The 25246-nt window shown below is 35.4% G+C and overlaps 1 protein-coding gene across 14 annotated transcripts in view; it reads left to right on the forward strand.

Annotated features, from left to right (window-relative positions):
• Positions 1-25246, forward strand: part of PHF20L1 (PHD finger protein 20 like 1) — a 70690-nt gene that overhangs the window by 32624 nt on the left and 12820 nt on the right. For 13 of the 14 annotated variants that reach the window (XM_072949735.1, XM_072949738.1, XM_072949739.1 and 10 more), the window contains 7 exons: positions 323-405; positions 3940-4192; positions 6291-6479; positions 6745-6951; positions 12745-12801; positions 14003-14110; positions 23277-23441. In XM_072949735.1, coding sequence (XP_072805836.1) covers positions 323-405; positions 3940-4192; positions 6291-6479; positions 6745-6951; positions 12745-12801; positions 14003-14110; positions 23277-23441 — 1062 coding nt within the window. The remainder of the gene's footprint in view (positions 1-322; positions 406-3939; positions 4193-6290; positions 6480-6744; positions 6952-12744; positions 12802-14002; positions 14111-23276; positions 23442-25246) is intronic. The other variant, XM_072949747.1, reaches the window with a different exon arrangement.

The raw sequence follows: 25246 nt of genomic DNA on the forward strand, positions 1-25246 counted from the left end.
TAAACCTTAGATTTTTGGACGTTAAGCTGTAGAAATTTGTATTTGCCCAGAATAAATGTGTATGAGTGTGATTTTTTTAAAAGGATATTTTTAGTTAATTTTTTAATTTTAAAAACGAATTATACGAGCATCTTTCAAGTTCTAATTTAGCCCACAGAGTCATTTTTCAGGGTGTTTGTATTATTAACAAGTAAACTTCTGAGAGTATTTACTTCCTATGACAAAGCATAGAAGATTTCAACTGCTTACATTTTTGCGAAGTTAATTAGGGTGAAAGTCACTATTTTTTCTAATAAGCAATTTCTGTACAATTTTTCTCAAGGTTTGTTGGCATCCAAAGCTGTTGGGGTTGATGGTGCTGAAAAAAAGGAAGACTACAGTGAAACGGCTCCAATGCTGGAGCAGGTATGAAATGGTAGCATTTGATTTTTTTCAAGGTTCTCAACTGGAATGATCACGGAGCTATAGTATCCACATAACTGAAATTGCCCTTTTGATCAGATATGGGAAATAGGAAGCTAATTAATTGATGATATATTTTTAACTCTGCCTTCTCCAAGGTATACAGATAAACTACAGACTTCATTACTGTTTGTTTTCAATAGACTGGCATTAAAGCCTTTGTCTCCAACACTTGAAGACCTGGAGACAGGCATCCCAGGGTATAGGCTTCCAGCTGGATCACCTTTAACTAGCTTACAAAAAGACCCTTACACAAATACTTTTCATTTGTGAGTTAAAACAGGGTTTTTTGACATCTAATAAAGCTTCTTTTGTAAGAAGTTTCTTTTATATTGTAACAATTGGTGTTGTTAGACTGACTGTGTTTTATGAATTGATCAATGAGCCATACATTTTTGCTAGGATGTATATTTTAATAACTACAAAAAAAATAATTTAAAAAAACTATTAAGGGTCTGTCTTTAAACCACCTAATAGAGGAATTTAAAAATGAAGGTTGCAGTTGCTAGATTTTGCCTTGGCTACCTTCAGATTCCCACAATAACCTGTACATAATGGACTGTGCATGCTTTTCATTCTCTAAGGGCTTAACTTCTTGGGCACTGTAAGACTATAAGAACACAGTAATAGCCATAACTGGATTTCTTTGGTTCTCCTGTTTTAAAATCTGAGCCTTAATGTAGTTTTAATATATCCTTTTTGTATTATTTTAATTTTCTTTATTAGTAGCCTAATCAGGAATACTTTAAAATGAGTATCTTTTGCTCTTCTCTATATGCATTTTAAAAAATAGTCCAAATTTAATTGATATTGTATTGAGTTTTTCAGGGTTAGTTTAGGCCTGATTTGATAACAGTGCATTGTTTTGGTGCCTCCATTAATGTTGTATTAAATCAATGGTCTTTTAAATTTAATAATATGTCAGCGAATCATACCTTCTGATTTTCTGTGGTCGTCAAACGGTTAAGTCTTTGCCGTTATTGTTGAGTATATCAACCAAATTTTAAGTGACTTTTTTTTACTGTGTATTACTATATTCACCGTCCCAAATATAACAATATTTTGTATTTTCACCACTGTTTATGGTATTCTCAGAATGCAGTAAATCAGGGACTTGGGTAATAAAATGTTTCTGGAAAATTCATTACAATGTCAATCTTTCATTATGCACAATCCTGCTGAAATGAATGTGATTGTGAAAATTACTTATTATATGTGGAAGTTAGTGTAGAGGGCACTGCCCATTTCAGAGAGACGTAGAGAAAACAACATTCTGAAACTGAGCTTAAAAAAAAGGAAAGAAAAATTGACTAACTCGGCTGTTTTTATTTACATAATTATAAAATTTTTGAGAGTCCTTCCTTGCCAGTTTTGTAACAAAGAGACCAATAATCATTAATGAAAACTTTTGTAAGTTATTTTAGATTTTTAAGGAACATAATGCTATTCCCTCATTTTTTGGTCATTCAGGTTGATTTCAATGGGAAATGTTTTGTAACCAAACTTAATTTTTATACTGAGTGTTTGCCCTGCTTCAGAGTTAAAAAGCCGAGTTGTAAAATTCTTAATTACATCTCAGTTGGTATCAACAATAGACTTGAAGGAGAGGTATTGATTGTCACTAACCTCTGTTGTCCTAATGAGTAAAATATTGCTACTCATGACATAGATTTATAACAGGCCTAGGGCCAAAACTTACTGTGCTAAGGGATTTATTTATTTACATTAAAAAAAAAATTCAAACTCTGTGGTCTTGAACCCCAGTTCTCAGATGATTAATTATAGGTTACTTAATTGTATTAGGGAATTGTCATGTTATATTTACTTTTGGATAAACCCTGCATTCGATGCATAATTCAGTAAGTTTAAAAAAATGTTAATTTGTCCTTGTTTAGAAGTTAAGCACCTTATCAAGATATTAATTTAAGTTTTAAAATCTTGTTTTATAACTTTGTAACTCGAGAGTAATGGATGCTGTAGTAATGTCTCTCACATATGTGAAGATGAACAATAAAATTGTTTATTTACAAGTAATGGCTCTAATTACTTTTCTGGCAACACCTTTTATGATAAGCTTAGGAATCCTTTCTGTTTATGGAGTCCCTTTTTCAAATGATTAATCTGCACTTATACACATATGTAATGAGTAAATTCAAGAATAGAAATGATGACAACTGAATGAATGAGACGCTTGACACCAGCCCTTTTATGTGGTGTGTCCAACATGCCATCTGTAGCCCATTCAAAGGTGCCATACTTAATACCAGATATTCACGTTTTTTTCCACCAAAATTTGAGCGTCTTGTATTTGGTGGGAACAGAAAAACTGGTCCCTAGACTGTGATCTTTCATATTCCAGAGAACTGCAGACTGCAGAGCTGATGGTCATCCCTCACAAAAGATACGGAAGTAAAAAGGTTTCTTGGGGACAAGCATATTGTTCTTAGAGCTGGCCGTTTGATTCTTTATAGAGGCCTATCTTGGTATAGATTTTTTAAAAAAGTATATCTCATACTTTGCCTTAGATACGTATATCAAAAAGAGATACAGTATAGACATTCCAACACCATAGATTGCAAATCCATCCAATGTGGCTATTCTCTGTTCTCTTTGGACACGTTCACATATAGTTTTACATATGTAGGCCATTTTACTGCCAAATGAATAAAGATATTCTTTATGAAAGAACTGACAAAGTTCTAATTTTTTTTTAAAAGTATCAGTTGGCAGGAAGAAGGTAAAAACTCTCATCTAAGAATGCGACGTATTTTGTTTTTAAATCCAATGTTTTTAACTTACACTTGGTTTTACTCCTTGGTTTTTTTTTGTTGTTGTTGTTGCTTGTTTTGTATTGTTTTTTTAGTCTTTTAACTCTGTATTGCTGGTGGCTTTGATTTCATGATGCATTATGCTTATGAAACTTTAGCTTTCAGCACTAAAATGAGTTAAAGATAATGTTTCGTTAATTTGGTCATTGTTTTCCTGTTGAGATCTTTCTTTAAAGGGAAATTGTCCACTTAGACCTCTGCACTGAACTTGATAAAGGAATTACAAGAAAATATCTGAAAGTCAGAACTTAAATGTACTGCTCTGATGCTCTAAAACATGAAAATGCTGTTTATTTACCTGATTATTATTAATGTCATTGGTAATTATGGTTTCCAAAGAGGTGTATTTCAATTTAATACTGAAAATATTTGTCCAGTAAGGTAACTTTTTATATTCTGGGAATATTATAAATAATACATTTTAAAACAAATTTAGATGACAAGTTGACAGCATCCCTTTAAAGACAGCCTATTCAACTTTTAGTTAATAATTTGTGGGGTTCTTTTTGGTTTTTCATTTGTAATAGAAATGTTATATGTTGCTTAACAATGTTTTTGGATACTAAAGTTGCTTAACAATCAAAATAGAATACAAGAACAAAAATGAAGAAACCAAAATAAAAATATCAATTTTTTATTATTTATTCAGGCGATTTCACCTAAACCTCAAAGTCAGAAAAAAAATGAAGCTGACATTAGCAGTTCTGCCAACACTCAGAAACCTGCACTGTTATCCTCAACTTTGTCTTCAGGGAAGGCTCGCAGCAAGAAATGCAAACATGAATCTGGAGATTCTTCTGGGTGTATAAAACCCCCTAAATCACCACTTTCCCCAGAATTAATACAAGTCGAGGATTTGACGCTTGTATCTCAGCTTTCTTCTTCAATGATAAATAAAACTAGTGAGCACAGATTTTTAAAAAATAGTTACTTATCCTATAAGATACATTAAAAACAGTTTGGTTGTAGTTATATTGTATTTTTATGAAATTGCTTTTTAAAAACTCAGACTTAAGTGGTATATTAGGAAAGGCTTGAAACTATTTCAGGGGCAAAAACCATATACATTTCTGACTGGTTTACTGTACACAGGTACAGTGACTGTACTGCTGGTTAAGAAGCCTTACCATGTAATACCGCAAATTCCACTGTAGTTTGACTCCTCAGCTAATAAGCCAAACACAATGAGAGGCCTGATTCATTACAAAAAACAAAACAAAACAAACCATAAAGAGATACAAAAAGACCTGTGGTGGATGTTTTTTAAACTCCTAAGACTGTTCTCATGGATGGATTGTCCCCACTTGTCTGAACCCCTCTTGGCAATAATTTTATTCAGCTCTTATTCTAGAATTTAGAGTGCAAACTTCAGTTTAATCTTACTAATGAATGAGGAAGAATGCTTCCTTGATCTTATTTTTAAAAGATTTTACTGTTTCAATACCACAATCTTTCAAGAATTAACTTAGTCTTTTTTTAAATAGCCTTTCAACATGGGTTTGGATATATGTAAGACAAGATATTTGTTGACCTTGTGTTTCTCATATTTTAGTATTCCAAGTTAGAGACATATGAAAAATAATTACCTGAAAAGGCACTGGAAAAGATGATTTTCTTTAGCTGTTTATACAATGAATGAATTGGTAACCTCATTATTAAATGGATGTCACACATTTCCTTATGAACCTCTCCATATCATATTTTACACAATAATTAAAAATGGCAGCATTGAAAAGACTTCTGTGAGTCAAATGTATTAAACTCCTATTCAGTTGCTTTTTTTTTTTTTTTTTTTTTTTTTTGCCAAACCGTATTTTTCAGCTTTTGATCAGGTTTTAGTACTTTTTTTTTGGTTTGGTTCTTTTTAATAAGTGGGTAGAAAGGTTAGGAAAAGAGAAACTATTGTTTCTTCATAAGCTTGGTTTCATCATGGCATTTATCATGCAATAGTGTCAGTAGTAGTTACTACAATGTCGCATGACATTGATACATATTTTATTTTGAAATTGTTTTGTATTTTGGTGATATAACCACAGTGTTACAGCAGTTGAATTTTATTCTTTTTTAAGAATTATTTTAAGAATGTCTTTCTCATTTTCATTTTTGTGAGATTGTTTTTAAATACCCAAAGCATCAACCTTTTTAGACCACTCTTATTTCCTCCTTCTAAATGAACATGAGTATATTGGCTTATGTAGTCCTGCCTATTCTAAGTGATCAAACATGTTTACATGCCATGTAGAAAGCAGAAATGAAAGGTTCAAAAAAAGAAATTGCCAAACTTTTGTATTATATATAGTTAGAAGATGCTTAAATGATTCTCCAAGTTATTAAAAACAAAACAACACATGATGGCAAGAACAGTGTCATATTCTGTAAAAATCCCCATTTCTTGATCATTTGATAAAGTACTTAAAGTTGTTTGTGTTTAATTTTTTTTAATGAATCAGGCCCAAACATATGTTTATAAAAGTCCATTTGGGGGACTGAGGGTGGGATAAAATTATTTATGTTAGTTTTATTTTGGCAAGTAAAGTAAAGCACTAACTCTACAATGCATGTCAGATTTTTGTCACCTATGCCCCTGCCTTTTTTTTTTCTTAGAGTGTCTAGACGTATAATGTAACAAAAGGGGTGTATATATATATATTTTTTTTAATCTTTGATTATGAAGAGATTATTTTCCTGAAAGAAAAATGGCAACTAACAACAATCTGCAATTAGAGATTTAACTGTAGTCTGTCACTTGGGAAACTACCTGAAAATAATGTTCCATGTTATTTTCTTTTGGTTCTTCTAGATTTAGATAGACGTTTTGATTAAAGCTTGTGAATGAGGGCAGTTTTTGCCTTTGATTACTTTTGGAACATGCCATTCCTTGTGGATACCCTACAACATCAGAGGGCAGAATTTGAATCATTTTTCTCATTTTTCTCCTTAAATATTATAAGATGATCCTGGCATGTATCTGCTTCGTGAACATTGAAGATCTTTTTCTAGGTCCTCCACAGCCTGTGAATCCCCCTAGACCTTTCAAGCATAGTGAGCGGAGAAGAAGATCTCAGCGTTTAGCCACCTTGCCCATGCCTGATGATTCTGTAGAAAAGGTTACTCCTCCCTCTCCAGCCACTGATGGGAAAGCATTCTCCATCAGTTCTCAAAATCAGCAAGAATCTTCAGTGCCAGAGGGTAATGTATATTGATTTCCTATAGAACCAAATGTAAAAGAAGACAAAGAAAACGCTAAGATAAAGCTTATTGAAATATTAAGAAATTTCTACTTTTTCCTTCTTAACATCTTTTGGACTTATAAGCACTTCATTTAATTCTACAAATACTTATTTGGTGCCTTCTTTATTGCCAGGCACCGTTGTAACTTACAGAACACTTTGATCCACGTTGATACTGAGACAGTTTATCTGTGTTAACATATTACATTCTTTATTTTGTATAGTGCCTGATGTTGCACATTTATCACTCGAGAAGCTGGGACCTTGTCTCCCTCTTGACTTAAGTCGTGGTTTGGAAGTTACAGCACCACTAGCCCCAGATCCCTCTTTCCATAATGAATGTCCCAGGGCAGAAAAGGAAGATACACAGATGGTTACAAATCTTCCTCCCAAAGCAGTAACCGATGGAAGAGGAGCTGCAGCAGCATCAGGTAAAGAAGACTTACTTTACAAGTTAGCTAGTCTTGCCATTTATAGGGTAAAAACATTTTGATGTATAATTATATTATTTTAGTATGTAGTTTCTCTTCATAAATACTTTTATGTAACATCTGTGGGAGATAGGGTTTCTCAGTCTGTTTAAAGTCCTTTTGTGCAACCATTTACTGTCATATTCCCTGGACATACTTATTTTGTTACTTTAATCTACTTCCTTCTCCTTACTTACTTATATCGCATTTCTACTTAGTAAGAATCATTAGAGCTAAATATAACAACAGAAGTTTTTGGTTTTGAAGCCAGAAAATACTTAATGGGGTCAATACTTAGATTTAAGGATTTTAATAGAATTTAACATTTAAATTAACTATGTGCCTGTATCTTAAATATGATCTATATTTTGGAGCAGTATCTTCCAAATGTAATTTTTAATACTGCTATTTTGGAAGTCTAGTATGTAAAATTAGCCATGTTCAATAAGACATTTTTTGGATGATTTTATGATACTTACTGTAATCTGAAACCTTTCAGAGATACTTCATAAACTTGATATTTTAATCTATCGGAATATTAATTTAGATTTCCCTTATATGGTTGCATTGTTTTATTTGGAAGTTTTATACAATTTTAACCTCAACCAAAGAGTACATATAATTAAGAAAAAGGGCAAATAGTAACTTCAAATGCTTTTTCAGTAAATTACTAATTTGAAATTAGATAAATGAAGGAGATCTGAATTGAGGCAGTTCTGAAATGGGGCAAAACATAAAACTGTTTTTTGATTTGCAGCCAAAGAGTATTGGGGAGAATTGTTTTTAATAGCATCTTCCCTGAACTCACTTTATCAAATCCTTGAATGAAGCATAAAATAGAGCTTGCTCTTTTCTGGTGCTGGTTTATGTTAAAATAAAATGATTGAAGTAACTTAAGAAACATATAGGTTTAACTTCTTATTCCTTCTTTCAAAGTGAAAATGTAACTAATATTAAAAATGCAATTTTCTATAATTCCAGTAATCAATAAAGATGGAAGTTATTTTGTGCCTGATAGTGTTTCTGTATCTCGTTTTAAAAAATTAGTGTCCAAATTTGAAGATTTGTAGGCTTTGAAGATTTGTAGTCATTTCCCAAATATGATCCATTGTCTTTGGGCTCTTTCACAAGATTTCTGAATTATCATTAACCTTTGAGATACATTTCCTGGGCAAGGGTCATGTAGTTCTTTAACAATCTGAAATTTATTGCTGTACTGAATATGTGAAAAATGTGTTCGAGTTATGATACATAATTCATTGGGGAAATTATTATTACTACTTTAAGTATTTTTATTGAAGTATAGTTAGTTTACAACATTGTATCAATTTCTGTTGTATAGTACAATACTTCAGTCATACAGGCAAATACACATATTCATTTTCATATTCTTTTTCACTATAAATTACTACAAGATATTGAATATAATTCCCTGTGCTATATGGTATAAACTTGTTGTTTATCTATTTTATATATAGTAGTTAGTATCTGCAAATCTCGAACTCTGTTGGGGAAATTATTTTTAGATGTACATTTGAAAATATTTGTATTTTCTTTAAATGTATATATATGTATATTCTAACAATAGTAACAAGACTGAAAGGCCAATATAAATAGCTATATAATAACTAAGTTATGTTAGCCAGGTGATGTCTCCTAAAATGTTGAGGTAGTGACTGTGCATGGAAATCCTTGATTCCAGTGACTTTGTGTCTAAGCAGAGTATAGCCTGTTTTTTTTTTTTTTTTCTCTCAGAAGTTCTAGCATATTTGTGGAGATACAGCTAATTACCATTGGGGTGTGATTCTTGTTTCTCATAGTGGTTAAAATGTACTTGGGTAGAGGGAAGGCACAATAATTTTTTCCTTTTTAAGTGTTAGAAATAACTATTTGAGAAAGTCAAAGTAGTAAAATAGTTTTCTGGGAGCATGAGAGGTCGAAATTTGGATTTGTAACGTGATACATTTGTAAGTTTGTTGAAGAGTGAGGATCATCTTATATATGTTGTTGACTGACAACTTTAATTGCTTAAATCAAGGAAATGCATGGTTTTAAATGTTAGTTACTGAAAGTCCATTTATTAGAGGGTTGAACACAGCATTTGAGTGTGGGGTTGGGAGGTTTCTAATTTATTTCTATTACCCCTTTTAGTTTTTTATTTTTTTGAGGTAAGTGGTGGGATTCAGGTTCTATTCTAATTGGACACCTTTTGATTAAAACCTTGTGAACCTGTCTGACTTACACTGAAATTCTCAGTGGTCTGCATACTTTTCTCTCTTAATATTTTTTTAGCTACCCTCCCTCCCGAAAGTGTTGTGCAGTATTTGTTGGACTTCTGTCTGCTCCCCAAGCTGTCTTCCATCTAGAGTCAAAGTACCAGGTGTTTTGTTTTTGTTTCTTCTTTTTCTTTCCTTTTTTTTTTAAATATATGTTTGATTGGTTTGTTTCCATCTTAATTATAAAAGTAAATTTTGTTACTGTTGAATTTCAAAACTTCAGTAGAAATCATTATTTTCCAGAACTTGTATCAAAGACATTTTTGGGGAATTTTTTTTTTTCAAATTGAAACTCTTGGGGTATTTAGAATGATGAGAATGTTAGTCATTAACTGTGAACTAATTGAACAGACTTCGAGTTTTACTTTCTCACATAAGATACATGTGCATACTGCTGAGTTTAGCAGTCATGGTAAAGAATGGATGAGATCATGCAAATTATCTAATAATTACATACACCTGTTCTTAATATGTTAAAACTTGTTTTTAATTGTTTTTCCAGTAGACTTAATGAGCTTGCACTAACCCTTCTACATTCTTCAACTGGGGACCGTGACTAACCAAGGTTAAGAATAGTATCATTGCCTGTCTCAGCAAAAAAAGTCATTGGTGTCCTTGTAAAAATGGATGCCTTTGTTTTCATCTTATGATCAGAATGCTTTATCTAACAGAGCTAACCAGTTTTAGGTAAGGGTAGAGACTTAGTTCTATTACTGTTAGTTCTGTTACTGAGAATGTTGACTAGTTTTCATACTTATCTACTAGGTGTATGTGTGACAAATACTAAGCTCCTCTAACCTCTTTAAGGAGTTAAAATATGGAAGCTCAATGTATGGAAGGGGGAGGCAGTAATACTTCCACTCCCTGACTTGTGGCTGAGTTGCCTGTGCCCTGTGCTGTGCTGGCACTTCACATAAATGATGATTAGTCTAATCGCTTACATCAGCTTTACATTTACTTTTTGAAAGCCTTCTTGTTTTAAAAGTGTTTTTCAGTTTTTTTCCAGACTTGTACAAAACAAAACTACAACCAGAGATTCTGTAATCTACCTCCACCCCCACACCAAATGTTCATGGCTTGTGCAGAGCCTGGGGTTTCCATGGAGAGTCTTGGGGATAGCCTCTTTTTTAACCAGAAGAATCAGATATTTAGCATACCAGAAGGGGTTTGAGAAACCAGTCTACATTACTGGGCTTTATGTGTGAAAGCAGGCATGGTTCAGAGATCTGCCTCTCTTACTTTCATCTAAATAGAGCCATTTAAAAAAATTTTTTTGTTTTTCATTTTTGAGGGCATTTGTATTATGTATTGGACTATTATGAGCTATTTTGTTTGAAGGAAATGTTCTGTTGATAAAATTTAGTTTAAAAATTACTCTTCTGTAAACTAATATCCTAGTACTTTGGTTCCCAGATTCTAGCACATGGTGAAATAAGGACAATGTGGTGAATGTCTCATAAAATGCAATTTATTCTATTTTTTCTATCTGGGCATGAGTGTTTTTTAAAAGTCCTGCTGTTTTTGCATATACAAATATTTATTTTACTATCCTTACTTATGTAAAATTTGATAACCCTTTTTGAGTTCCCACTTTTACTTTTGAAATTTTATCAGTTAAGAAATCTAAAGGTGTTTGGGATTCTCTAGAACATGTGAAAACAATATAGAACTGGTCCTCTTGAAAGCACTCTGATAATAACTGTAACTGTTCTGCTGTGCTGACGTGTGTTCCAGAGCTGTGTTCATGAATGACCATTTTACTTGTCTTCCAAGTACCCAAGGGATCCCACACATTCCAGTCAGAAAAGGCAGCCCAATAAGGCAATTCCTTCCATTTGAATCACCCCAGCCATCCTCGACCTTTGACCCTGGAGATTCAGTGCTCCCAAGGATTAGGGACCAACAGGCAATAATTACGATCAAGTGCTGCTTCTGGTATACCTACTCTTATTGAGGATTCAGAAAGCAACTCTCTTGTTGTTTCTGTTGTAAATGCCTTATCATTTTCAAGAAAATTACATCAAATTTGTGGCATTTTCATGTTATTAGTTAGTAAACAATAATTAGTGAAAGGAAGTGAGGCATTTGTTCAACAGTCTTGATAATAAGGAAGTTTAATTGTATTTCTCTTTGCTCTGACATCCCTTTCATTTTTTTTGGTCATAAATCTTTTTGTTACAGAGGTTATCATTATTTTTACTTAATTTGAAATTTACTTTTTAGAGCCTTATTAGCATTTAATTCAAGTTGTGTGGCATTTTTATATTTTTGTTGTGTTCATTTAAATTATGTAAAGTATTTGAAGTAGGATGAACAAAATGCTAGCTTTTTTGATGCTGTGCAATTGGAGTGATTTAAAAAATCAAAGAACTCATACATGATGATATTAAAGCATAATTTAATAGACTGAATTTGTATTTTAAATGCAAGTATACTGTTTTTCTTAAAGTAACCCTAGACATGCATAAGATAGTAGCATTGGGAATGGTTGAATATGAGTTGAGAAACTTAGTTAAGTGTGTCTTTGTCAGCTACACAGTTATTGAGGTACACTGTTTATTTAAAAATGTGTTTCAGGCTATTTGGTAATAATACCTAAATGCCATTAAGGTTGAATGTTTTTGTGTGTGTTAGTAAGCCTTTATATTTTGCATTTGGATAAAGAGTGAAAGTTACTTATAGAATAATTCTATTTTGGCTTTTATCATTGCCTAATAACACATTCATGATGGAGTTCAAAGGTACAAGTTTGTTGTAGGCAACAGAGGTTAAATACTAGTTAAAAAATTTTATACAGATTGTTGAAAACCAGTATCATTTAATATGAAATTTAATATTTCATTTGGATGACCAGAATAGCATTTTGTCATAATTATCACAGGAGAAAAAATGTTATATATGGACCTACCACTGGAGTGCATTTCAGCATCTTCTGGATTGCAAAGACTGTGTTGCCAGAGTTGATCTTAACTGATTGCCTGGTGTATTTATCCTAATATTTTTCTATATTTAGACCCATATTTATGCTATTTCTAGAAGTGATGTAGTCCCACACAAAGGGAAAAGTGAAAAAAAGCACTGATTATTTATCAGATGCTGAGCTAAGCATTTTACATATTTTTGACTCATATAACACTGATAACAATAGGAGACAGGAACTCTTATTCCTATTTTTCAGATAAGAAAACTGAAGCACAGAGAGATTAAAGGATTTAATCAAGGACACGCAGCTAATAAATGGTGAAACTAGGAATCTAATCTGAGTACTCTGAAGGAACAAAAATCATCCTTAATTTATCATTTTTTTGAACTTAAGAAATCCTACTTCGTTGTTACTGTTTCAGGCAATAAGATAATGTAGACCTTTAAGGGGAAAGAGCCTTAGGTAGAATTTTGTGAGCAATTGTAATTTAAAACATTGTCCCATACTTTTAACCCCTTCTGACTAAACTTACATATTTTTCCCCTAAACCTGCAGGAATATCGAAAACAGAAAAAAAAGTGAAATTGGAAGAAAAAAGCTCAACAGCATTTGGTATGAACAGAAAGTAATCTTTAAGCAAAAGACTGTAGATGGCTTGGCAGTGGGAGGACATAGTCTGTCCCTTACTTTTTACCTGTTAGTGCTCCTTTAGGTGTAAGTGATCATCTGTTTCAGTGTTTATTAGTGTTATTCAGCTCCAAATATGTGATTTCTTAAATACATATCTTGTAGTAATATGTGTATTTTTTGTTAAGAGGAGCCTAAGGCTTTCTTGAGAACTTAATGTTTTTGAACATCTTTAAAATTATGGCTGTTTAAAAATAAGCTGCCATTTATTATTGTTGAAACTTAGAGAAAGGATGGTAACTTAAACTAGGCTTTTTTCAGACTTTTTTCTTTCACTTACCTTATAAAAAGTTACCAACTTTTCTGCTGTCTTTTCTGTCTTCTGTGCTATAATGACTAAAAGTTTTAGAATAATAGATAATAGTCTTAAATATTCTACAGATTAGCTAATTGGAGCTTGGGTTACTGAAAGTTGATTCAGTGTGGTTGATAAGTTATGGGCTAATCCATTCTGAGTTGGAATAGTAGTTGAATATATATGGTGAATTAATTTTAAATAAAATATTCTAGGATACTGTTTTAACATCTGTTCATTTTCTTTAAAGTACATGTGATGGGGGAAAGGAATATTTAAAAATTTGGGAACAGAGTTTAGTTTAATGAAATAAGTTTTTTTTCTTTGTGTTTGTCTTCATTCTTGTACACAATGGGAAATTATTCAAAGACTGGAGGAGTTATTTATGGAATCAATTTAGTTTTTTTATTTTTCCAAAGGAGAAAAGGTCAAGTTTTTTTTTTAATCTTCTAATATATTTTCTAATTACATTTTGTGTGGAAATGCTGAATCTCCTCAGTTATGGCTTTCTTAAGTTACGGAGTTTATTTCTTGCCACACCCAGAAACTGAGTTATATTACTCATTTAAAGATTTTAACTACTGTCTGTGTTAACTTTAAGGTGTCAGGAGTTGGGATTTCTCAACACTGCTAATGAAGATCCCCTCTTATAGTCCAGTAAGCTAATCAGGAGTTCCAGACTCATAACAGGAACAGTTTAATTGAATCCATCCACTCTGGGCAGGTGACTGGAATAGCTGATTAAAACCTAAATGCTGCTTTTAGGTTAACCACAATGGAACAACTCAGAATCAGTCATAATTACTAACTTAACTCACTTTTGTCATTTAGGTAAGAGAAAAGAAAAGGATAAAGAAAGAAAAGAGAAGAGAGACAAAGATCACTATAAACCAAAACAGAAGAAGAAGAAGAAGAAGAAAAAGAAATCTAAGCAGCATGGTAAGTAGAGTCCTTGCTCAGTGTCTGTAGGGGATTAGTTCCAGGGCCCCCAGCAGATACCAGAATCCACGGATGCTCAAGTTCCTTATATCAAATGGCGGAGACAGTTGGCATTTCATACCTGTGGCTCCACTCCATACCTGTGGAAATTGAAAACTGATCTGCAATTGGTTAAATCCACAGTTGCAGAACCTCTGGATACAGAGGGCCGACTGTATGCTAAAATGGTGATTCCCATTTTTTAAAATTCTGAGATGCTTTATACTTTTGTTTTTTACCAAAATGGAGGCAGGACAAGATCCCCCTGTTCTTGAGAACTAAGAGGTTCTTGTGGTAGCTTTCCTTTGTCTTGCTAATTTTGAAAATATGCAACTCTGTTTTACTACAGTCTGTTAACTAAGTGGTCTGTTAAGTTAATCACTGCAACTGATTAGTCTTTCATTTCCAGCATTGTGGTGGACTAGATACCCTGACCAGGCACCCTTCAGTGTACTGAAGGAATTATTCTCAATCTAGAATTTTATAGTCCCTTGAATTACTTTTCAAAAATGAAGAAAAATATTTTTAGAAAAACCTGAAAAAAAATCAAATGATTTTTCTATCCGTAGCCTGTCTCTAAAGGATATCCTTTATAAGCCAAAAATCATTCCTAGAGATAGGGCGTTACCATATAATGATAAAGTTTCAGTTCACTTTATATCTTTCTAGATAAACGGTTTCTAAATTTTATCACTGAATAACATCATATCATATTTAGTAATTAATAAACAAAGGTCAGAAGTGTCTGTAAGGATGATAAGAAAGACGGCAGCTGTACAGTTATCTAAGAGACCTGTCTGGACACCGGACTCAGCAGCTGCAGAGCTGACTGTGTTTTCAAGTAGATGCAAACATTTATTAAATTGACTGTGGGATGCAGCTTTAAGCAAATCTCAACACATTTTAAAGATTGGTATAATTCAGACCATAGTTTCTGACTGTGATAACAATTATAGTTAAATAAAATCAGTATTGGAAAAATAAAATCAGTATTGGAAAAATAAAAAGTCCTGTATGTTTAGAAATCAAGCAAAATATTTTTAAATAACACATGGATGAGAGAGCAGTACCGAAAGAAACGTAAATAATAATAATAATAAATAATATAATAAGATGTTGAGAACCTGACAGATGATGAAAATATTATATATATATTGAAATTTGAGAATGCAGTTAAAATGGCATTTATAAGACAAATACTTATTTTTGTACATGCTTATATTAGAAAAGAAGGCTGAAAGTCAGCTAAGCCTCCAGATTAAGAAGTTAGAAAAGAACAAGTCTAAAAATAGTAGAAGTGAATAATAAATACATGAGTGGAAATTAATGAACTAAAAAAAATGCTAGGAAGAACTAAAAAATGCCCAAATTATTTTTTTTTGTAAAAAATTAATACAATTAACAAACCTTTTGGAAGACTGATTAAGAAAAAAAAGACAAAATGCCCAAACAATATCAAGAATAAAGGGAAAATAACTATGGTGCTTCAGACATTAAAAATGAGATAATGTAAACAATTTTATGCCAGTGAATCTGAGAGGTTATTTGAAGGTATGGACAATTGCCAAAAACCAAACTTATTCAGGAAGGTTAAAAACCTGAATAGTCTTCAAGCCTTAAAAGAAATTTGATCAGTATTTTATTAAAATCTTTCCACAAAGAAACAGTCCTGGTCCAAGAAGTTTTGTTGCCAAGTTCTACCAAACATTAGAGGAACAGATTATTCCAAACTTACATAAATTATTTTAGAATTTGGAAAAAGAGGGAGCACTTCTATAGTGAGATGAAAAGTGTTTCCCCAGAACAGGTGTTGAGCTCCTAACCCCCATCCCTGTGAATGTGATGACATTTGTTAATAGAATTTTTGCTGATATGAGTAAGAATGAGATTACCTGGGATTTGGGGTGGTCCCTAACATAAGTGACTGTCGTCTTATAAGAGAAAGGAGAGGGACATTTGAGACACATAAGGGAGAAGGCTGTGTGAAGACACAAGAAGCAGTCCCAAGCCAAGGAACGTGAACCACCAAAAGCTGCAAGAGGCAAGGAAGGATTTTCCCTGAGAGCCTTCAGAGGAAGATGGGCCTGTTGACACCTAATTTTGGACTTCTGGCTTGCAGAACTTACAGAGAATAAATTTCTGTTGTTTCAGTCCATCAGATTTGTGATGATTTATTGGGGTAGCCCTAGGAAGCTAATACAACTCCAAATTCACTTTAGATGATTTAAGTAACTTTGCTCTCAAAATCAGAAGACAGCAGTATGAGAAAGGACAGTCACAGGCTGTTCTTATTTGTGGACAAAGATGCAAAACATGTAAATAAATGCTATGGAATAAAATCTAGCAGGATATTTAAAAATATGACCCATAGGATTGGAATGCAAAGTTGGTTTGACATTAGAAAATCAGTGAGTGAAGGTCACCACAGTAACATTACTATTTTAATAAATGCAGAAAAGCCATTTGATATACCCATGTGTACTTATATTTATGAATAGCAGATTATAAAACTTTATTTAGAAATATAATGAAGGCCTAAATAGATGGGGACTAATTCATGTTCATGGGTTAGTATATTCAGTATTGAAAAGATGTCACTTCAAATGAATCTATAGATTTCATTGCTGATTCTAAAACTTAATATGGATGAGTAAAGAGAAAAAAGAATACAGTCATTCTTGGAGAATAATAAGGAAAAGAATTACTATTCAGTCATAGTTATTAAAACAGTGAGCTATTTTGAAAGAACAGACATGTTGATTAAGAACAGGATAATCCAAGGCAGACCTGTACATATGCAAACCTTGGTTATTCAAAGCTGGCATCTTACATTAGCAGTAAAGAATGAACTTTTCAGTAAATGGTACTAGACAGGTTATAATTCGTATGGTGAAGAATAATAAAACTATCCTATCTTACACCATACATAAAAAATCAATTCCAGGTTGATTAAAGACTTAATATGTGACAGGAAAAACTCAAGAACTTTGAAAGACAGTGTAGGAAAACATCTTTATGATCTGTGGGCAGGAATTTCTAAACAAAAAATGCTGACTCTGAACGAAAAGTTTGAAAATGTAACTAGACTGAAATGAACTTGGTTTATCAAAAGCATTATAAAAAGCGTGAGTGAAAAGAACACAAAACATAAGAAGATGCTTGCAGTGCTGACACCTGACCGAGCGTCAGTATCCAGAATGTATTTCAAACCCTGACAAATCAAGAAGAAAAACAACCCAGTATGAAAACAGACAAAAGATTTTAACAGGAATCTCCTGGAAGTGGAAACCAATTGAATATATAGTACAATGCATCAGTCTTATGAGAAGCTGCATAATACAATTTTTAAAACCTAGTGAAATTATTTCATACCTGCCAGATGGACTGAAATTATTAGGTGGATGATGTCAGATGTTGCTGAGGAAATGGAGACAGCTGTACAACTGCTATGGAAAACCAGTGGGCATCAGAGTAGAAGCTGAAGGTGTGCATACCACGTGACCTCAGACTCCTGACTACACTCACAGGACACATCTGGAGATGTATACAAGAATGTTCACGGCAGCGCTGGCATCGGCCGAGATGCACCCCTGTCCTTTCAGTGGAATCCACATCACTATGTAAATAAATGAATTAAACCCACTGGAATCTCATGGACAAAATGGATGAGCTAAGAATCACGTCACTGAAGAAAACGTGTACAGTGATGACAATTTCATTTATGTAAAGATCGAAATGTTGTAAAACTAAGCAGTCTGTTGTTTAGAGATTCAAATGTATGTAGCAAGTGCATAAAGAAAAGAGAATGACAAATGGAAATTCAGGTCAGTGGCCACCTCTGAGGGGGAGAAGGGAATTTATCAGTTCAGATTGGAAAGTGGCACAAAGGAACCTTCAGAAGTGACAGTGATTTCTCTTATAGTGCATTTTGGGTACCTAAGTATTTTGTGATATTGACATACTTTGTGTCATATCTTTTTTTTTTTCATACTCATTAAACACTTAAAACAGTCTTAAAAACGGTAAGAGCCTACTAGATAATTTCAGAGTTGGTGATCGTTGTTGGTAGATCCTTCAGATTTTAACTCTTTCTATAGGCCAAAAATAACATCTGATTTTTCCACAAGATATGAAGTTTCCACATTCTCTTAACTCTAAAGCTACCAAAATAAATTTGAAGATAAGGAATCAGAATGGGATTGAAAAACTTGAAACCACTTTCCAGAGAGTGTCTTGAACGTTTCCGGACACTCCTGTGTTTGCGCTGCTCCCATCGCTTTTCCCTGCCCCTGCCCCTGCACAGATAGTGCTGGAGACTCCACACTGGGGGAAACGTAAAGTTAGGAGACCCTGGAGCTCTGTGAGCAGAAACCATCATCCACAGATCCCTTTGTTTAGTGAGCACCCTCCCGTGATTGTGGGTCCGAATGCGGACATGACAAGCTTCCTACTGCAGGCCAGGTTGCCAGGTGAGCTCCCTGCTGACCACAGGCCGAGGGGTTTTGGCTGCCTTGGGTATTCTAGTGGAGACACCCACCGAGGCGTCAGGGCAGGAAGGGCCAAGCTTTTTAAAGTTCTTTTATGCCGCATTGGCCAACAGGTGTGTTCCAGTACTTAGCAGCAGATGCAGAACCTCAGGTGCTGAAACACCTGTGAAGCGCGGAAAGCTAAGAGGGAGGGGCTGATAAGTAGCAGAGTAAGAAGTTGGCCATACTTGGTAGCAAAGTGAGAGATGGTCATGAGAATGCAGGAAATGGTAACTTGAAGGAAGGGAGAGTGATTAGGATTAAGATGTCTTAGAGAAAAAATTGCAGAGAAAATTTGTACCTCAGAATTGTAACCCACCATTAACTATGGTAACCCTACTTATAAAGAGCTATTAAAAAATAAACCTTTAAAAATGTTGATATATTTTATGTTTTTAATTAAAAAGAAAGAGCCTCATATCTTTATTTATATTTTAAAATCAGACCTATAAATGAAAATCTTAACTTTGAAAGTAGAGTCCTGGCAAATACTAAAGATGCGCAGGAGCATTGCTCTTTGTACACAGCAGGTGTTGGGTCGGGTAATCACCACCATCTTTGCAATTAATCATTACATTTGAGAATTTATTCTGGGCTATTTACATTCACCTTGGACGTGATGCTTTTCTCCAGATGATTAAATTGGAAGAGTGTTCTTTAAGCTGGAAATAGAGGGTTTTAAATAACTTTGAAATATTAAAGACATACTAATTTTAAAGAATTCACATTATTACCACATGAGGTTCATAACAGAGTGTGTATTTTCATCTACACTATACCATTAAGGAGTTTAAAAAACTCTTACTTTCCACCACCCAGTGTTACTTTGCGTATCGTGCTGATGCTTATTATGTACCAGACACTATATAAGCATTTACACGTGCTGGTTCATTTCATCCCCCCATTAACCTTTTATAGTGGGGCCTGTTGCCCCCATTTTACAATGTTAAGTAAAAGAGAGAGATAAAGAGAGCTGTCCAGGCTCACACGACTCGTAAGTGGAGAAAAGCAGATGGAAATCCAGGCAGTCTGGGTTCTGAGTCTTAATTTTAACTTTTAATCCTCATGCTACGTTGTTAATCTCACCTCCTTTAGATCTCCTTAGAGATTATTAATCTCCTTAGAGATTATTTGCTAGATTGTGTTTTCTTCCCTCCTTGTCTTTGTTGGCATACTAGGTTCTTAGTAGTTATTTATTAGTTTAAATGAAGCGATGGAAAGTAGTAATTTAGTTAAGTAGTCCTTTATAATTATTCCATGCAATAGTGGGTTCACATATGTTTTGATTACCAGAAGTAGGTTACATAATACAAAACTAACATTGTGTTCAGTCTGTGTGTGAGTAACTGTTGTTTTGGGGCAATCAAGAGTGACATCTTTGCCAGTTGTTAGCTCTGTTATTTTGAGCAAATCGCTTCATCTCTTTGTCTTTCATGTATCTGTAAATATGAGAAAACTGAAGGCATACAAAGATTTAAAAGAACTAGAGTCAGAAATGCAAAGAGAATCCAAAGTATTGCATAGTAAAAACAAAGATCCCTCCCAGGTGCATGTAAGTAAGCGTATAGGTGTATGGTGAGAGTGACAAGAAGCTTGCACAGATACCTAGCAGAAAAGGTGTGATGTGTTACATGTGTGGTGAGGTGGTACAAAATAAATTCTATCTAGAGAAGCCGGAGTAATTGATCTCCTTCTTTACGTAGAGGATCACATTTGATCTAACCCTGAAACATAGTGGTAGACTTTTATTCATGATAGACAGAGGGCATTGGAGTGGGGAACACAGGTCGGGAATAGAATGCTAAGAACTTTTGTTCAATTGCTAGTATACTGTAGAGAGATTAAATGTCAGCCATGTTTTACTTTTAACACCAAATTGAGATTTCTGTCATTACTTTTACACTCAGCCAGTCCTTTCGCTTTCGGTTTTGCTGAGAGGGCATTATAACAGGTAGTCAGTAAAAGGGCAGCTTTGAGAGCTGAGCATGTGGGTTCAAATCCTGATTGCAACCCTTACAGCTCTGGGTGATCTTTGGCAAGTTATTTAAATTCTGAACCTCTCTTTCCTCACTTGTAAAATGGCAATGATAGTTTCCACTGTGTTGACTTATTGTTAGGATGTCGTAAGGTAATCGATGTGAAGTACTTAACACAGTACCTGGCTAGCATTTGATGCGTGCTGTGCAGTTACTGCTTGTCTGTGAGAGGTTGCTCTGCGGTCTGATGGCATCAGCACCATCCGAGGGTGTCTGCACCGCCGAACGACTGTGAGGAGGCCCGGGAAGCTTTTAGCAAGCTTTCCAGTTTACGTGCACATTAAATGTTGAACTCCACTGGTAATGCTTTTTGCTTAAGAGTTAAGCTTCTGTGCTCTGGCTGTCTGGGTTTGAATGTTGGCTTTGCCACTGATGGCTGTGTATTCTTAGGCTATTTATTTAACCTTTTTTGTCCCTGTTTTTTCATTTGTAAAATAGTGTTAGCAGTTGTAGCTCCCTTACTGGATGGTTATGAGGATTAAGAGTTAATGCACATAAAGCACTTAGAATCATGTTAGGCACGGGGAGCGCCCTCAGTAAACATGGGCGATGCTGTGGTATTTATGATGACCATTATATTCATTGCCCATTGCTACTTGCACAAATTACTATGTAACAGTGATTTAAAACAACCCAAAATAGTTATCTTAAGGTTCTGAAGGGCAGAAGTCAAAATGGGTCTCACTGGGCTAAAATCAAGGTGTCAGGGCTGCACTCCTTTCTGGAGGCTCTGGGGGAGGATTCATTTTCTTGCCTTTCCCGGCTTCCAGAGGCTGCCGCGTGTCCTGGCTTGTGTCCCGCTCCCATCTTAGAAGCCAGCAGTGGCGGCTCTAGTCTTTCTTACTTTACATCACTCTGACACTGACTCTTCTGCCTCCCTCTTTTACTTTTACGGACCTTTGTGATTACATTGGGCCAACCCAGGTAATTCAGGAAAATCTCTTTTTTTAAGGTCAGCTGATTGCCAGCCTGATTCCATCTGCCACCTTCATTCCCCTTTGCCATGTGACCTAGCGTATTCATGGGTTCTGGGGGTTAGGATGTGGACGTTTTAAAGGGCCATTATTCTGCCTCCCCCAACCACCAATTTCAAATAGATACTCAGTAGACACCAGCACTGGACTGCTCTTCTCTTGGAAACTTAATTTCCCACTCTCTACCTTTCTTCAGCTTTTTCTGCCTCTTACTTACTGCCCAGTGTGCCTCAGTTGACATCGTGTGCCTCACACTCAGCTGAGGAAGTGAAGCCAACAGATGAGCACTTGCTCATTTCTTCTCCACATCTGCGTCCTTACCCGAATACATACATCAGTCATCTCCTTTGTCTCTACTGAAATGGAGGGAATGTCTGTCTTTCTGTTCTTAAAATCCTGGCATTTCTCACTGACCCCTGCATTTTTAAATTTATATGGACAATGTGTAGGATCTCCCATCTTTAAAAAGTCTTCCTCCAAACCCGCATTTCTTCTCTTATTTCTCCACGTGTCATTTACACCTCGTCTCCATCTCGGAACCCCAGTTTCCACACCTAGCTGTTCAAGCAGAAACCTGATAATCGCCCTTGATGACGCCATCTCAGCCCTCCATCTCCACACATCACTGCATCTGCCTCTAAATCTGCATCTCAGCCCAGGCCATCAGCATCTGTTGCCTGGACTGTGCTGCAGCCTCTGAACTGTGTCCCCACTTCTACTTGTGCCTCCTCGCCCTCCTTCCTCCCCTTTTACAGCTGGAGTGATTTTTGAAAAATGGAACTGGACTTGCGTCACATCCTGCTTCGCCTTACAAACTTTGACTTTTTGTTGCCTTTAGGATAAAGTTAAAAACAAAAAAAATCTTTAACCTGTCACTCTGGCCTCATCTCTTATCTCCCTCCCTCACTTATTGTGCTCCAGCTGCAGTCTTGTAGTTTGTGTAGTGCGCCAGGTGTTCTGCTTCATAGCCTTCCCGCATACCTAGATGCATACCCCCTCCTGTCTGCTTCCCCTACAGCTCCACTCTCCTTAGGCTGTGTTCGGCTTGTCCCTGCTCATCTGTCTCCATGACTCCCAAGCTGAGGGAGACAGAACTTTGACTAATTTCTTTCAGGCCCAGTTAATTTCATTCAGAGGTTTTCTGCTGAAGAATTTATTGATCAAATTGTCACTCTAATAATTGACATGCTGGACATCATTTAACATCATTACATCTTTACAAATTGCAAAAAACAAAAAATTAATTTCCATCTTGCACATCTTACTGCAGACATAGCTGTGATTATAATGAAGAGAAAATGTAGGTATAATCCTTTTTCATTTCTGGACTGCTTGACGAGAGTTTACGGGTACCAGCGAGAACGTGGCGCTCCCTGCTGTGTGGGTACTGCCTGGGCTGTATTTCCCAGGTGTTCTTGCCAAACCCAGTTGCTCAGATGCATAATGATCTAGTTATTCATGGATGAGAAGAGAAAGTGGTCGCATGCTTATTTTATGTATCATAAAACGTGACTTTCTCATTATTTTTATACTGACTCTTCTTGATTACCTGACACTTTATTAATATTTCTTTATGTATCTTATGTTGCAGACTATTCAGACTATGAAGACAGTTCCCTAGACTTTTTGGAAAGGTGCTCTTCTCCACTAACTCGATCTTCTGGGAGTTCTCTGGCTCTGCGAAGCATGTTTACGGAGAAAAATACAACATATCAGTACCCAAGGGCAATTTTGTCAGTTGATCTTAGTGGTGAAAGTATGTGTAACCATGTAATGTTTAAAACAAGTCTTAAAATTCTTAATGTTGAACTGAGAATAAAACATACTTTATTGAGGCCTATCTGAGCAGGGCAAACAATTTTAAAAAGTTATTTATTCCATAAACTAATATGAAAATCTCAACATTAGAAGTTTGAGCTACTTTTTAATTTATATAAGGTAAAATTGGCTTTTATACTTAATGGTAGGATAGGTGGTGAGGAAACAATTAGTGTCTACTGTATACTGGTCTTCTGTAGGTGTGTTTACCTTTTCACATTTTCACTACCAACTTAGAAAGTAAATACTATTACCCACATTACATAGATATATAAGCAGAGGCTTATCAATGAAGTAACTTTGGGGGCTAGTTAGCATTAGAATTAAAACTCAAACCCAGGCCTGTCTTAACTCCTCAGATAGTACTTTTTCTACCAGTTATTTCTCCTAGTCTTAAAAATGCACTTTGAATTCCTGATCACAGATACATCTGCAACTGAATGTCTGGAAATGTGTTCAAATCATTGATTTGAACACATTTAGGTATTAGGTCCATAGAGAGAAGGCCATGTCAGGTGGTGACATGAGCCCTGGAGTTGGAATCTGTCAGGTTTTCCTGCAGGTCAGGTCCTGACAGTGGAAGGCATGAGGACTCTAACCTTCCAGTGTTCTAAGCGGTGGGAAGAGAGACTCGCAACTAGACATTGACGGCAGTGGCTCCAGACCAGAGCTCTAGCACAGCAGAAGTGAGTCAGGGAGCGAAGAACAAGAGTCAGGAGTGGGGGTCGTCTTACGTAAAATCCCAAGGAACCTTATGGGGAGCTCACTTCCTGCCTTTCCTTTCAGTGAAGCATATTCCTTCCTTTACTCTAAGATACGCACATAGCATTTTTGAGATTTTTAAATCTCAAATCTAAAAAGAAATTGGTGGGAGCGAGGATTAGGAAAAGGTCCACCCCCCCTTTTCTAACAAACACAAATTCCCTTTTGCCTTTTGGGCCAGTGGTTCTTCACCCCAGGTGCACATTATATTTATTCCTGTGATGCTAAAATACAATACCGGCTCCTGCAGCAGAACACAAATCTGAGGTTTCTGGGAGGACAGATCCTGGCAAGATAGCCCTGGTAGCCAGGGCTGAAAATCACATAAGAACACCCATAGTGTGAGCCATCAAAGTCTGAAAACTGTCTTCTTATACAGAGTGATGGAGATGGGGAGATTATACCTGGGTGGCAGTGTTGCTGGAGCTAGAACAGCTGAGGGCTGGAAAGAGTCATGGATCTCTGCCCTCAGTTCTCTGTCTTCCCCCCGCCCTTCATGGTTCCAAGCGCGGAGCTGTGAGAAGGAAAACGGAGAGGCTCTTAGATGTTAGCTTGCATCAGAACCACCTGGAGAGCGTCTTAAAACACATTTCTGGGCCTTACCTTTAGAAGTTGTGAGTTCTAACAAGTTCCCAGGCAATGCTGATCTGGAAATCACGCTGAGAATACCGTCTGGGGAAACAGCAGTGACAGTTCAAGGGGTAGCAGTTGGAAGAGAACAGTGTTCTGTGGCCACTCAAGTGGAGCTGTTGTCCAGGTGGCTGTTCCAGTGTAAGAGGGAATCTGTACTTGCTCTTCTTCTATAACTTTCAACCCAGTGACCCATTTGCTTAACCCCCAGAATTCATCTAAGCATTGATTTGATGCTGCCAGTTAGTCAAACTGGATTTTTTGGCCGTATATTAAATTTGCATCCTAACACCATAAAGCCTGACATCATGCAAGCCTGTGTGAGACACACTAATTCCTTGCAATGTTAAT

The sequence above is a fragment of the Vicugna pacos genome, chromosome 25 (genome assembly GCF_048564905.1).
Source record: "Vicugna pacos chromosome 25, VicPac4, whole genome shotgun sequence".
NCBI lineage: Eukaryota > Metazoa > Chordata > Mammalia > Artiodactyla > Camelidae > Vicugna > Vicugna pacos.